Source organism: Callionymus lyra, chromosome 4 (genome assembly GCF_982586985.1).
Source record: "Callionymus lyra chromosome 4, fCalLyr1.hap1.1, whole genome shotgun sequence".
Lineage (NCBI taxonomy): Eukaryota > Metazoa > Chordata > Actinopteri > Syngnathiformes > Callionymidae > Callionymus > Callionymus lyra.
Genome location: NC_141821.1, coordinates 31344207 through 31358500, shown reverse-complemented (window position 1 = coordinate 31358500; position 14294 = coordinate 31344207). Strand labels below are relative to the sequence as shown.

The 14294-nt window shown below is 45.8% G+C and overlaps 1 protein-coding gene across 1 annotated transcript in view; it reads left to right on the top strand.

The window, feature by feature from the left end:
- zanl (zonadhesin, like) overlaps positions 1 to 14189 on the top strand; it is a 42227-nt gene extending 28038 nt beyond the window's left edge. The window contains exons 81-126 of the mRNA XM_087790217.1: positions 742 to 911; positions 1146 to 1348; positions 1474 to 1615; positions 1720 to 1812; positions 1894 to 2096; positions 2161 to 2302; positions 2405 to 2649; positions 2758 to 2906; positions 2990 to 3118; positions 3197 to 3335; positions 3474 to 3615; positions 3683 to 3879; positions 3946 to 4084; positions 4241 to 4354; positions 4422 to 4546; positions 4898 to 5043; positions 5121 to 5264; positions 5369 to 5473; positions 5712 to 5899; positions 5932 to 6182; positions 6443 to 6587; positions 6671 to 6918; positions 6993 to 7170; positions 7240 to 7348; positions 7435 to 7529; positions 7676 to 7855; positions 8177 to 8385; positions 8466 to 8610; positions 8711 to 8808; positions 8887 to 9033; positions 9100 to 9264; positions 9340 to 9467; positions 9599 to 9870; positions 9989 to 10197; positions 10261 to 10405; positions 10477 to 10724; positions 10801 to 10927; positions 10997 to 11198; positions 11727 to 11888; positions 11947 to 12077; positions 12148 to 12347; positions 12437 to 12572; positions 13134 to 13274; positions 13419 to 13515; positions 13991 to 14031; positions 14119 to 14189. Coding sequence (XP_087646343.1) covers positions 742 to 911; positions 1146 to 1348; positions 1474 to 1615; positions 1720 to 1812; positions 1894 to 2096; positions 2161 to 2302; positions 2405 to 2649; positions 2758 to 2906; positions 2990 to 3118; positions 3197 to 3335; positions 3474 to 3615; positions 3683 to 3879; positions 3946 to 4084; positions 4241 to 4354; positions 4422 to 4546; positions 4898 to 5043; positions 5121 to 5264; positions 5369 to 5473; positions 5712 to 5899; positions 5932 to 6182; positions 6443 to 6587; positions 6671 to 6918; positions 6993 to 7170; positions 7240 to 7348; positions 7435 to 7529; positions 7676 to 7855; positions 8177 to 8385; positions 8466 to 8610; positions 8711 to 8808; positions 8887 to 9033; positions 9100 to 9264; positions 9340 to 9467; positions 9599 to 9870; positions 9989 to 10197; positions 10261 to 10405; positions 10477 to 10724; positions 10801 to 10927; positions 10997 to 11198; positions 11727 to 11888; positions 11947 to 12077; positions 12148 to 12347; positions 12437 to 12572; positions 13134 to 13274; positions 13419 to 13515; positions 13991 to 14031; positions 14119 to 14174 — 7180 coding nt within the window. The 3' untranslated portion in view covers positions 14175 to 14189. The remainder of the gene's footprint in view (positions 1 to 741; positions 912 to 1145; positions 1349 to 1473; positions 1616 to 1719; positions 1813 to 1893; positions 2097 to 2160; positions 2303 to 2404; positions 2650 to 2757; positions 2907 to 2989; positions 3119 to 3196; positions 3336 to 3473; positions 3616 to 3682; positions 3880 to 3945; positions 4085 to 4240; positions 4355 to 4421; positions 4547 to 4897; positions 5044 to 5120; positions 5265 to 5368; positions 5474 to 5711; positions 5900 to 5931; positions 6183 to 6442; positions 6588 to 6670; positions 6919 to 6992; positions 7171 to 7239; positions 7349 to 7434; positions 7530 to 7675; positions 7856 to 8176; positions 8386 to 8465; positions 8611 to 8710; positions 8809 to 8886; positions 9034 to 9099; positions 9265 to 9339; positions 9468 to 9598; positions 9871 to 9988; positions 10198 to 10260; positions 10406 to 10476; positions 10725 to 10800; positions 10928 to 10996; positions 11199 to 11726; positions 11889 to 11946; positions 12078 to 12147; positions 12348 to 12436; positions 12573 to 13133; positions 13275 to 13418; positions 13516 to 13990; positions 14032 to 14118) is intronic.
- The last annotated feature ends 105 nt before the right edge of the window (positions 14190 to 14294 follow it).

Sequence of the window (14294 nt, the reverse complement as noted above, 5' to 3'; positions counted from 1 at the left end):
AGGATTGGTTCAGTGCTTTCTTTTGATGATGTGGTCGTTTTGGCTTAATCAGACTATGACTCTCAGCTCTCACCGGAAAGATTTGCCACCAAGTGATAAGCGGCAGGGATGACAATTAGCTCCTACAAATGCATGATTCTTTGGTTCATGTAGGGGAGTTCAATTATTGTGTGGTATATTCACAAGTGAGGGAAGATTTGAGTGTAAAAATTGGAGTTTTCTCTGAAGGGTGCCTTGGCTTTCCCTAGTTGAGAGGAGGGAGTTAAGGTGGCTTGGCCTCAACAAATCCCTGGTGAGGTGTTCAGGGTATGTCCCACCGGTAGTCGACCACGGGTGAGAGCTGGGACATGCTGGAGAGACTATGTGGGAGCTAGCTAGGTGGAGGAAAGTGTGGGAAAAGTCTAGAGACAGTAGGTGTCAATTCTAATAAGGCAATCAAAAAAAATGAATATGTCTTATCTGAATGTAGATAAAGAAAATTGCTTGTAAAACAAATTAAACAAATGACCTCTGGATCATTATCACACAAGTCTATCTAAATGGACCTTTGAGTGAATAATAAAAGAAAAATGATTGACCAACTTTTTTGTCTAGCAGTTTTATTTTATCAAGAAATGTCACAATTGTCCAATTGACTCAAACCTGAAACTGTAGGAATAAATTAGCATGTGGGACTATAAAATGCTTTACTTGCTTTAACAACATAAATCACACTCTAACGGTATTTCTTTTCCTTCCCAGGGAGTGCATCAACAAGGTGAATCCCACGACGTACTTCCAGAGCTGCGTGTTCGATATGTGCCGGTTCAACGGCCAGCAGCACGTGTTGTGTGACCAGCTGCAGGCCTACACTGACGCCTGTCTGAATGCTGGAGCCAAAGTCTATCCATGGAGAACCCCAGACTTCTGCCGTAAGTCTTCCTACACTTAGTAGTGTATCGTCATAGTTTGCCGATTTACCTTCCACTACCTGGTGTCTGATCTCTTTACCAAAAATACACAGCAGTATAACCACTTTTACTGGTTTCATTTCTGTCATGACCTTAAATCAAAGAAGAAGCCAATGTCCAGTTCACAAACATCTTAGTTAACTTAAAATAATTACATTTAAAAGTCACTTATCGTTCATGTTTTCTTCTTTGCAGCCCTGCAATGTCCCCCCAACAGCTCCTACTCTCTCTGTGTGAGCTCTTGTCCAGAGACTTGTGTCGGCGTGGTTGGACCACCAGGATGTGAAGATGTGTGCGTGGAGGGTTGCAAGTGTGACCCTGGATTTATTCTTAGTGGTGACATGTGTGTCCCAGTGAAAGACTGTGGTTGCGTGGACCCCATTGGAGACTATCACCCTGTGAGTGCAACTCTTTAGCAAGTTACTTCTTCTGTAGATCATTTGAAAACAGTAGAGGTTCACATCAGTTGAGCAATTACACTTCTCTGTGGACTTACTAAAACGTTAATGAATATGTTGTGCAGGTGGGAGACAACTGGTACGTGGAGGGCTGTAAGCAAAGGTGCACGTGTAACGGTGGAGGTCTGATCCACTGTCTAAACACCACCTGTCAACCAACGGAGATCTGCCAGCTGGTGGACGGAGAGTTCCTGTGTGTTGGTACAGGTAAGTTAGAGCCATTTTACAACTAAATATTTATTTTATTTGTTCAGTCGTACCGTTGTATAGTTTATATACTTGAACCAATTATCCTTGTTTTGTTTGCCCAGTGGTGACCACTCCAAAGCCCTCAACACCAAAACCTTCAACCCCTGGACCAACAACACCTAAACCAACAACTCCTAAACCAACTACACCAAAGCCAAGTATGGCTAACCCTTCAAATGAATAAGATGTTTCCATATATTTTTCTCAAACTATGATAAACTAATTATTTCTTCCCTCTCCTGCAGACCCTTGTCCTCCAGATGCAGACTTTATAGAATGCGGTCCATCTTGTGTTCCCTCTTGTGAGAAGCCCTCCACCAACTGTAGCGGTCCATGTATAACTGGCTGCTTCTGCAAGCCTGGGTTTGTCTTCAAGGGTCGGCGCTGTGTTCCCCTCGATAAATGTGGCTGCCTGGACAACAACAATAACTATTACGAGGTCAGAGGTTATATTCAGACCTCTTCTGGTGGATTCAAGCTCATCATTATGTTTCTCTATCCAGCCTGGAGAGATTGTATTTGGAGATGGCTGTTCCAAGTTGTGTCGCTGTGCTGGGAACTACACCCTGGAGTGTGTTGATAACTCCTGTGACCCCACTGAGGAGTGCAGAGAAGTTAATGGAGTTTCAGGCTGCTATCCTAAAGGTAACCTTCTGAAGAACTATATACTACTTAAGATTTCAAAGTTTACCTGGATGCATCTTTAGAGTTATGCTTAATGTGTAATAATTGACTTTGTGTTTGTAGGCACGTCCAGCTGCATAGCATCTGGTGACCCCCACTACACCACCTTTGACAAGCGCAAATATAACTTCATGGGCAACTGCACCTACCTGATGTCGGCTCCCTGCACTAACTCCACTCTGCCGTACTTTGAGGTTCATGTTGAAAACGAAAACCGCTTCAACAGACCAACCATTTCCTACGTGAAGGCTGTATACGTTTATGTTGCTGGAGTGAAGATCTCCCTCCTCAAAGGAGGCACTGTGCAGGTACACAATAGCCACAACTGTCATCTGGACCCCTTGATGCCATCAGTCGAGTCAAATGGTTCAACAAGCTGATTTTCAATTCATATCTCTATGTCTTGATCCATCCAGGTGAACGGAACTAACGTTAACCTGCCCGTCACTCCAGTGGAGCGTGTCTCTGTGTTCAAGTCAGGAAAACACAACACAGTGAAAATGGACTTTGGAGTGACCGTCCGTTATGACGGCAACCATTTCATGGACATTAAAGTCATCAAGGAGTAAGTTGGGATGAAGATAGTTGCATTGTGATGCTACCTTTGTTGAGTGTTATGACACTGACGTTCTCTTGTGGAATCTTCAGCTACGAGGAAACATTGTGTGGACTGTGTGGAGACTATGATGGAGACACTAAAGATGACTTCCGTAAACCAGACGGGTCTTTGGCTCCCAATGCAAATGACTTTGGACACAGTTGGAACACTGATCCAGAGTGAGTAAAAATATTTATTAAATGTTATTGCTGTTTGTATGACTTGTGTGTAACTTTGAAAAAACGGTCTTTGTTCAGTTGCAACAAGAAACCAAACACCACCCTACCAGGATGTGATGAAGATGAAGAGGAAATCTATGAAAGCTCCAAATATTGTGGAATGTTACTGGACAAAAATGGTCCATTTGCTTCCTGCCACGGAAAAGTCAACCCCAATGTAAGTAAAGCGGCCCCTGATGAAAACACATTATGGCCATTAAAAGTACATGTTTGAGCTTATTAGCTTCACATGTTCAGCCTGGTTCACCACATAGATGTGGATAAAGCACTAATTCTGCTCCCGTTTTTTCTCCAGAACTACTTCAAGGACTGTCTCTTTGACCTGTGCGAACTGGACGGAGCTCGGCCGGTTCTGTGCGAAGCCATCGAAGCCTACGTCAATGAGTGCCAGGAACGGGGAGTTGTCATCGGAGCCTGGAGGAACGACACGTTCTGCCGTGAGTGTTCATTGAATCACATAACTTTGAGAGAGAAGACATCTTAACCTCTTCAACTTCTGAGCAGCTTTGAAGTGCCCCGACAACAGCCACTACCAGCCGTGTGCTGACCCTTGTCAGGATACATGTGCAGGGAGACCTACATCGTGTGGCGGTCCTTGTGCTGAGGGCTGTGTGTGTAATCCTGGATTCGTCCTGAGTGCAGGAAAATGTGTCATGGAAAGCTCTTGTGGCTGCAATCACACGAACGGCAACTACTATGAGGTCAGTTGGATCTTCAGTACCTCTAGTGTGGCCTGGTTGGTCATGCTTTCTCTCTCTGTGTTTCAGCCTGGAGAGGAGTTCTACGAGGACGACTGTAAACTTAAGTGTCGCTGTGATGCACCCACTATCAACTGCGTCGCCTCTCAATGTCCTTCGATGCACGAGTGTAAAAACCAGGATGGAGAACTTGGCTGCTATCCTACAAGTATGTAACTGTGCGTTAGGTCATTGCATAAAGCATGATGTCAAACAGGGTCCAAGTGTGCTGACTAAGGCTTTTCCTCTTTAGAGTTTATGACTACTAGAGTTTTCTCAAGAGTTCTGAAGGCAGCATCCCTTATCATGTATCTTTCCTTCTCAGGTTCCAAGCAGTGTGTCATCTCCGGAGATCCTCACTACACAACATTCGACGACAAGTACTTTTCTTTCATGGGAACATGCACCTACACTCTCGCTCGGAACTGCAACACCTCAGGTAGGAGATTGTTTGAAAGCATGAATTTGACAGAGCAATTTTATCAACCGTTGGGTTTCTGGCACAGGCCCGTCATTCTCAGTGGAGGGAAAGAACGAGGAGCGGGGGCGCCCTGGTGTTTCCTACCTGAAGAAACTTTACGTTACTGTCGAGGGAGTCACTGTGACCATGATGAAACAGCGAAGGACATTGGTCAGTACAACAGCCGCTCACAACTTTGTCCATTAAATCAGATAACATGTAGAAACAAGATAAGAAACATGTGCATGCCGCCCCCCCACCCCAGTCATGCACACAAACAAAAGTAATAATCCTCTGGAAATCTCATCTTAACTACAATCTTTGTTGCTTATCTTTATGCCTGTGGATGATCTCTGATAAATACCAATAATCCCAGAAATGTTCCGACATTTTCTCCATGATCTCCTTGTCTAATCCTTGATCTTATATGAAGATTGACTCACCTCACTGAAGGTTTACACAAAACATAAATGTATGCTTACATCTTAGATCTGACTAACAAGTCCTTCTTCAATCCTGCAGGTAAACGGAGTGAGGGTCAACATGCCACATTCCCCCTCACCCCTCATGTCCCTCAGTCTCGCTGGTCAGTACGTCACTCTGGAGACCACTTTCGGCTTGCGTGTTCGCTGGGATGGAAACCATTATGCACAGATTACGGTTCCGAGGTTGGTACTTTGACCTCGGCCTGAGGAAGTCACAAAGAGACCATATATATGTTGTCTCATAATCCTTTCTTCTTCAGCTCCTTCTACGACCAGATGTGTGGTCTATGTGGTGATTATGATGGAAGCCCCAACAACGACTTCACCAAACCAGATGGCACTTTGACTGGAAACATCAACGACTTTGGCAACAGCTGGCAGACGGAGGATGACGAAGATGAATCGTGAGTTGATTCGCCATCAATCATTTGCTCTGATTCTATGTGACTATGGAACATGAGTCTGTAAATGTAGAAACTAGACATAACTCACTTCTGTGCTCCATCAGGTGCACTGGAGGAACAAACCCTGAAACCTGTGACCCAATACTGGAAGCTGAGGTTGTGAAACCAGAAAAGTGTGGCAAAATCAAAGATCCCGCTGGACCCTTCAGGTAAAATACACTAGATCTGTCTAGATCTATCTCAATGTACTTTTGCACCTGTTTAATAAACAAAAAGAACAAAGTAGATTTTTCAATTCCTGTAATTAACTACGTGTGTTTGTATCTGTCAAAACCACTCAAGCATATACATATATAAGAATATTTTAGGGTTATCATGATTTCCAAACTGCGTGAAAGATTCCAAAAAAAGGGTTGATAAATGCACATTCAACTGGAATTTGTGAAGCATATTATTCCATCCTTGCAGGGAGTGCATCAGCAAGGTGAATCCTACGCCGTACTTCCAGAGCTGCGTGTTCGATATGTGCCAGTTCAATGGCCAGCAGCACGTGTTGTGTGACCAGCTGCAGGCCTACACTGACGCCTGTCTGAATGCTGGAGCCAAAGTCTATCCATGGAGAACCCCAGACTTCTGTCGTGAGTCTCCTGACTTTGCGAAATGCAAGTTGAAATCTCTTGTTTCTACTCAAACATGTCCTTGTGTATCCACGCAGCTCTGGCGTGCCCACCCAACAGCTCCTACTCTCTCTGTGTGAGCTCTTGTCCCGAGACCTGTTTGGGCGTGGTCGGACCACCAGGATGTGAAGACGTGTGCGTGGAGGGCTGCAAGTGTGACCCTGGATTTATTCTTAGTGGTGACAAATGTGTATCGGTGAAAGATTGCGGCTGTGTGGACCCCAGCGGAAACTATCACCCGGTAAGAATATCGATGATTAAAGTAGGGGTAGGTGTTCTTCAAAACATCCACAGCATAAAGCTGGGAGGGTGAGCAGGGCTGGACAAATGGAAGTTTGGTTGTCACATCCCTATGCAATTATTCTTACCAGTGACCATGTTTTAATTAATTGGCTACAATTGGAATGTGAAGTGGATTTTCAGCAATAGTTAACATTCCTGACATCTCACACCTATGGATGTTATATCTACACATGTATTAATGTTTTCATTTCACGTCAGGTGGGAGATGACTGGTACGTGGAGGGCTGTGGGCAGAAGTGCACGTGTAACGCTGGAGGTGTAATCAAGTGTCAGAGCACTCCATGTAAACCAGTGATTGAGAGTTGCCAGCTGCAGGATGGAGAGTACGAGTGTGTTTCCGTGGGTATGTCTCGACAAGCTAAGCTATACAGATGGACACTACAGATTTACATTTTTAATAATTATTTAATGTCATTTAACCTCCAGGGAGTGGTATGTGCTCAGCATCCGGAGACCCCCACTATACCACCTTCGACAAACGCACCCACCATTACATGGGCGCCTGCTCCTACACCATGACCAAGCCTTGCAACGAATCCTCTGACATGCCCTACTTTACTGTGGACACCCAAAACGAGCACAGAGGAAGTAGCAAGAAGGTCTCCTACGTCAGAGCTGTGATGGTTAATGTTTACGGTGTCGATTTTGTTCTTGGAAAGAGCCGCACCGTTGTGGTAGGGTCAATAACCTAAATGATCACTTCTCCAATACGCTCATTTTACAAAACAATACGTATGTGCCACCTCAGGTAAATGGAACAGTGGTGGTCCCACCTGTCACCTCCATCAAGGATGTTCACATCTACCTGAGTGGCAAGTTTGTTGTCCTTGAAACAGCCTTCGGTCTGAGGGTGCGCTTTGATGGCAACCACCATGCTGACGTCTCTGTGCCCAACTCCTACAATGGCCTCCTGTGTGGACTCTGCGGTAAAACCCAGATTTATGATTGAAACATCTCGACTCAAAGCGATGACATTTGTGGGGTTTTCTCTGCAGGCAATTTCAATAACGACCCCAAAGACGACAACATCAAGCCGGATAACCAACCCGCAGCCAACACCAATGAGCTGGGTGACAGTTGGAAGGTTCCAGATTCCAGACCAGAGTGAGTCACGCAATTTGGTTTAATGAGCCTAATGACTTTTCTCTTTGGATTATTGTGTCAAAGTTCAAGTTTTGTTCTTTGTCCAGCTGCACTGATGGCGGCGATCAGGAGGAGTGTGACGACGACGTGGAGGAAGAGGCAAACAAGCCCAGCAGCTGTGGAATGATCACGGATACCAACGGTAACCACGTCAATCTCACCTTTATCATAAAGCCATTGACAGAATCTGTACGCTAAAACATTTAAACGTTTGTTTTGCAAAATCTTTATTCACCTTGTTTCTGAAAACAAAATGGTAGTTTTATCTTCGCCTCTCTCCAATTGCAGGCATCTTCAAGCCCTGCCATGCTGCTGTACCGCCTGGATCATATTTCGAAAACTGTGTGTTCGACATGTGCGGGACTGGAGGAGAGGCTGTCGCTCTCTGTCAAGCCATCGAAAGCTATGCTGACATGTGCGCCGCTGCTGGTGTGCCTATCAACTGGAGAAAGAACAACACCTTCTGTCGTGAGTACCAGACTTAAATTCATGTAAAGCAGGTGTGTGTATTTCATCATGTTTTGGTGTAGGACAAAATTAAGGGAGCGGTTTCTAGTATCAAGGTTGAAAAAAGACCCTGCGACACAAACAGAATGCAGTATTTTAATTTAAGTTTTACCAAGGTTATATCTATCGTTAGGCAGAACAGGCGCTCTCATGGTACCACACATTGGTCTCTATGTTTGGTCCATTGATCTACACCTGCTGCATATACTGTACTTGAACCTCACAAAGGTCCCAAACACACACCAAAACCTTCATCTCTTCCTCATATTGTACTTTATCCAGCTCTCAAATGCCTGGCTGGTAGTCAGTACACGCACTGTGGACCCGCCTGCTCTCAGCCCACCTGTCAGAACCCTGCTGGCTCAGAGGGCACCTGCAACAGACCCTGTGTTGAGGGCTGCGTCTGTAATCCTGGTCTGATCCTCAGCGGAGACAAGTGTGTTCCAGTCAGCCAGTGTGGATGTACGGGTGAAGACGGGGAGTACAGGCCGGTGTGTATGCTTTTTAAAAAGATTTTAATCAAGATATGTTGTCTGTCAAATGTTGACCTTGCCTGTTGGTGTTGGTGCAGGTTGGAGACACGTGGTTTACTGAACTGGACTGCTCAGAGCGCTGCAAGTGCAACGGCCACAATAACTTCACTTGCGAGCCTTGGACGTGCAGCCCAGCTCAGGAGTGTAACGTGGTGGAGGGAGTTCTGGACTGTCATTCCACAGGTAACACACACCTTCACGCATCAAGTTATTAGGTCAGAGGTCTCAACCTCACAATATCATAAAGCAGGTTATTTCATTCCTATATCGTTTGCTTCTGCAGGTAAAGGAGTGTGTCATGTGGCTGGAGATCCGCACTACTACACCTTCGATGGTGAAATGCACACGTTCATGGGCACTTGCACATACACTCTCGTGGAGGTATTGAATGGATCAGCTTAAAGAACCAATAATTTGTTAGTGGATTATCCTTTAAAAGATAAATCTCTGTTCCACCAGGTATGCAACAGCAACAAGGTCACCCCGTTCAAGATTGTGGCCAAAAACGAGGAGCGTGGACAACCAGAAGCCTCTTACGTCAGATCGGCAAAGGTCTATCTGCCGGGTGATACTGTGGTGGAGCTGCAGAAGAGTCGCAGAGTCATGGTAAGAAACATTTACCAAATTTGTTCTTGTGATCTTTTTAATCACACTCTCTTGTTCTGGTGTCAGGTGAACGGCCGGCGGGTGCGAACACCTATAACCATCGCTGCTGCAGGAAGTAAGGTGATCACCAGCGGTGCATACACTCTGCTGGACACGAGCTTCGGCCTGAGAGTGAAGTTTGATGGCGTCCATCACCTGGAGATCACAGTCCCTGGAGAATACTTCAACACGGTAATGACAAACAATTGCGAGAGAATTCCCGTCACAAAATAGAAATAATAAATAAATCAACTTGTACCTTCAAAGCTCTGCGGCATGTGTGGAAACTACAACCAAAACTCTTCAGACGACAACCTGATGCCAAATAAGAATCCTGCCAAGGACGTGATTGAGCTCGGAAATAGCTGGAAGTCGGAGGGAGACAGTGATCCTGGGTCAGTCATTTCCTATTAATAGATCTAAAACGCAACACGTTACCAAGTAAAAGGAATGCAAGAAATGAAAAGTACCCTGAATAACTCATAATTCCTTCTCATCACTTATGTGAACCCCCTCTTCTCTCTAGCTGTCAGCCAGACACCCGTCCTGACGTACACCCCAACTGCACTGAGGAAGAGGAGAAGAGTTATGAATCCAAATGTGCCGAGGTCATCCTCTCAGATCGCTTCAAACCTTGCCACACCTTACTGCCCCCAGAGGCATTCGTAGGCAACTGTGTCTACGACATGTGCGAGTACGATGGCATGCAGGCGACACTGTGCGACAATGTGGAGGCGTATGCTCAAGCCTGTCAGAGTGCCGGGGTCACCATCAGCTGGAGGAACAGCAGCTTCTGTCGTGAGTTGGGGGCAAAGGAATATGTTGGGGTTAAAAAAAAAGGTTTTTGTGCCGATTAGTTGGGGCACAAACCAGCACTGGGCCTTTAATTAAAGTCTTGTTTCTGTGTCCACAACAGCTCTGCCTTGCCCCCCGAATAGCCATTATTCTGACTGCACCCCCCCGTGTCCTCCCACCTGCTCCGACCTCTTCCCATTGACCTGCCATCTTCCGTCAACTACCTGCGTGGAGGGTTGCCAGTGCAATGCCGGCTATGTGCTCAGTGATGGCCAGTGTGTTCTTCTGAACCGGTGTGGTTGCCTGGATTCTGATGGAGAGTACCACGACGTAAGTGACGTCCTGCTGCCACGCTCTGGTGTTGAACCTTCTGAGATGTACTGGTGTTTGCAGGTTGGAGACTCTTGGCTTACTGACAAATGCTCAGAATCCTGCTCCTGTAACCCTGGAGGCCAGATCACCTGTGACGACCACAGTTGTGCTGCAGAAACACTCTGTGAGCTCGACAAAGACGGGGACTTGTACTGCAAACCAGCCAGTGAGTACGATTTCAAATACAACTATTTTGACCTTCAGTGTACTTGTTGTTTGACCTTTGGTCCTCACCAGAATTCGACCGGTGCAGCGTCTCTGGGGATCCTCACTATAGGACATTCGATGGATTCACACACCACTACCAAGGACCCTACACCTACATCCTGGTTCAGGGCTTCAACCTGATAAACAATCAGCAACCATTGGTGGTACGAGGGAAGAACATCCGGCGAGGGGGGAACAGGAGGGTCTCCTTCCTAGATGAGATGTACATTGATGTTTATGGCGTCAAGGTCCGCTTCCTCCAGAAAAAGGCAGTCTTGGTAAGTGTGCACCTCAAACTGAAAGAATGTCTGAGCGACATTTCTGATCATTAATGACCTGTTCTTCCTTTCTCAGGTAAATGGAGAACGTCTTGCTCCTCCTCTGGAGCCAGTTGAGGGTTTAAGCATCAGCATGAACTCAAAGCAAGTTCAGCTCACTACTGACTTCGGACTCACTGTGCGCTTTGACGGCACCCGGGGAGGTAAAACGGAGAATCCTGCATCCCCTTCATAACAGTGTTCCCACATTGACACGTTCTTGTAATCATCAGAGATCATATTGCCCAGCACCTACCGCCACGCAGTCAGAGGACTCTGCGGAAACTATGACGGCATCACTCGTAATGAATACATGAAGCCAGATGGAACAGTTGTCCGAAGCCTGAACGACTTCGGAGAGAGCTGGAGGGTTAGCGATCGACAGGCCGGGGGATTGAGAATAGATGACAACCCCCAAACAGTCCACGTCCACAAGTAAGACCACAAATGACTTGGAATGGGTTCACCTACTCTGCACCATTAATGTACCAGTGATGACACAAGTGGTAGCAACCAAATCCACAAGTAAAGGGATTAAGATGCTTCATTTCAATTCTATTATTCCAAACCAATTTGTTTTTGGCTCCAGTGGGATTTACAAATTAAGGGAAGGGTTCTTGTTGGGTCGTTCTTACCTAACTGGTCACTACAAAATCTCATCCTTATGGAAATAAAAAACGTTAAGCCGATTTGCAGCTAAAGTCGCTTGCTGCACCTGAACTCAACTAGCAAAGTCCCTCATAGACTCATACACACAATTAAGCCCCAGAATTATAACATGGAAAATTGTTTTCCCAAAAATGTTTTAATTTGGCAACACTCGTGGACAGGTTGAGCATGGGTTCAGTTTCGGCTCAGCGATCGGTTTAAAAAAAAGTTTAGTACCACGGATAACAATTAATGACTGGTGCAAAAGGTGTTGTGTAATTTTATATCTTATGTCACAACGTACTCTTTCATTAGGCGTGAAACGGAGACCGACCCGGATTCAGGTTTTGAGACGACGGGCTGTACCAGCGCAGACTTGGTCAACTACAACAGTGTTACCAAGTGCGGTGCACTGACCGACCTAAGGGGACCGTTTGCCAGCTGCCATGCGACGTTGCCGCCGAAGGACTTCGAAAGGTAAGTCGCATCTGTGTTGTACAGTTTCGACATGCATTAAAATACATTTGTTCCACAGCGACTGTGTGTTCGACCTGTGTGCTGAGGAAGGAAGTGATGAGCTGCGGTGCGCCAGTTATGATGCGTACGCCACGGCCTGTCAGGATCTCGGAGTCCTGCTGGGACCGTGGAGACAACAGCTGAGCTGCCGTGAGATTCAGCACAACTCAGCTCGAATTAATGACTACTTGAGATTTAAGGCTCTGCGCTCTGTCTGCAGCCCTCGCCTGCCCTGGGAACAGCATCTACACTCCTGCGATGTCCTCCTGCCCTGCCTCCTGTGCTGACCTGGCAGCTCCCTCAGACTGCGACACTGCAAACGTGGAGGGCTGCCAGTGCGCCGCTGGTTTTGTCATGAGCGAGGGAAGCTGCGTACCGTTCACCCAGTGCGGCTGCACCTTCCTCACCAGATACTACCCTGTGAGTTCAAATCCCAAAACAACTTTAGTGACTTCAAGGTTTTTGTTGGGACTAACTTACTCATGATCACTCTTCTCGTGCTCACCTAGCTGAGAGAGAAGTTTGTGACCGAAGACTGTGCACAATCGTGCGAGTGTACCGAAATTGGTTCTGTGTGCCAACCCAAGAGCTGCCTGGCAGGAGAGGTCTGCACCATCTACGATTTCAAGCGTGGCTGCTACAAAGGTGAGTCACCTTGTGGTAATTTAGCAACCTTCTCAGCTGTAGCGTAACTGCACTACTCACAGCCCTTTTTTACCGGCTTGCCTTAGTTCCACTCTACTCTACTCGATTAGTCTTCCTGGTTTGTGCTGCGTTTCCACCAGCACAGTACATAGAAGCAGATAGTACTTTTAGTACCTGCTCCCCTTTAGCTCCAAGTGAGCCGAGCTGGCAGTAAAATTGACTTCAACCGAATACAAGCCACTGATTGGTCAGTCATTAGCGCAATTCACAGACCAAAAAACAAACGTGCCATTTTTTTAAAACGATGTGAGATTATGTAGTGTGTCGGTCCGGAAAGTTGTTCTGTGATCCGTGAACGAGGTCAGGACCTATTTGTATCCTGTGGCTGATGAAAGCATCCAGCTGGAGCTGGACAGAAGATTTTCACGGTGATATGTTATGATGGCCCCGCCCACAGCGAGTAGATAGCAGGGAAAGTCAAGCTCAGTCCGCGGAAACTGCGAAGTGGAAAAGCACAATGTTTGTGTTTATAAAAAAATGAACTGATATGTTTTCCTGTAGCGAGCCCTTGCCTCACCTACCCTTGCCTGAACGGAGGAACGTGTCAAGAAGGCAACAACAACACCTACATCTGCCAGTGCCCCGATGGATTTGAGGGTTTGACCTGTGAGATTGAGAAGATAACTCCTGACAAAGGACTCGGTAAGGGTTTCATTTTAAGTGCGCAGCTGTTATAACTGTGTTGGTTATTAAACTGTGGTCATCTTGATACTGTCGGATTAAAACCCTCATAGATGCACTCTTGAACTATAACGACGCTCTTATGTCACCACTTTTTCTGCACAGATACGAAATGGATCATCTTGATTGCTGTGCTCGTGTCTGTGGTGGTCATCCTCGTCATCGTGCTGACTGTCGTGTGCGTTTGTATAGGAAAGTCCAAGTAAGTGTTGACTTTCATTAACATTCCAAGAAAACTAAGTCATTATCTCGGCAGCACCACATGAACCCATAAATATAGCAAGGACACTCAAGCAGCCTATCTGTTACAAATAGATTTCATCAAAAGTACTACAGTACCCTTAAAAAAACAATTGATTTGCGTTCATACTAGGCTTATTTCAACCAGTTACGATAGTTTTAGTATGAATTGGTCTTCAACAGAGATTTCATCTCATGTTCTGGCTTTGACCAAATTGAACAAATCATCAAATTTTCCTGTTCCAGGTCACATGTTTATTCACTTCAGAAGCATGCGGCAGCGAGCGGGTGAGAAAAATGTCAAAAATGAATCACCACTGACCAATAGGAGCACTGGGAAGAGGCTATAATTTATTCACTTTCAATCACTTGTGCAAGAGGCTCCGTCAAAGATAGTTTAAAAAGTCTGGCTTAAAGTTTTTGTGTTCTCTTTTCAGGACAAAGAAGCTGGAAAAGGGCATCAGCTTGAGATCTACAAGTAAGTATAGTTTGTATTGTATGAGTGTCGTACTTCAATACTTAACCTACAAAAAAACTGATGCGTTTCCATCACGTTTGCTCACAGGTGTCCCGTACGGAAACATGGACCAACAGAAAGACGACAAAATGACCATGATGTGAATCAGGCGAACACCTGCTGTACGACATGTGTGAAACTTCCATCTGTGGCTTCAGCAAAGATGAAATAAAAGCCTGAATTTGTTTTGTCAAATATGTTAATATTATTAAGTACTGTGGTGT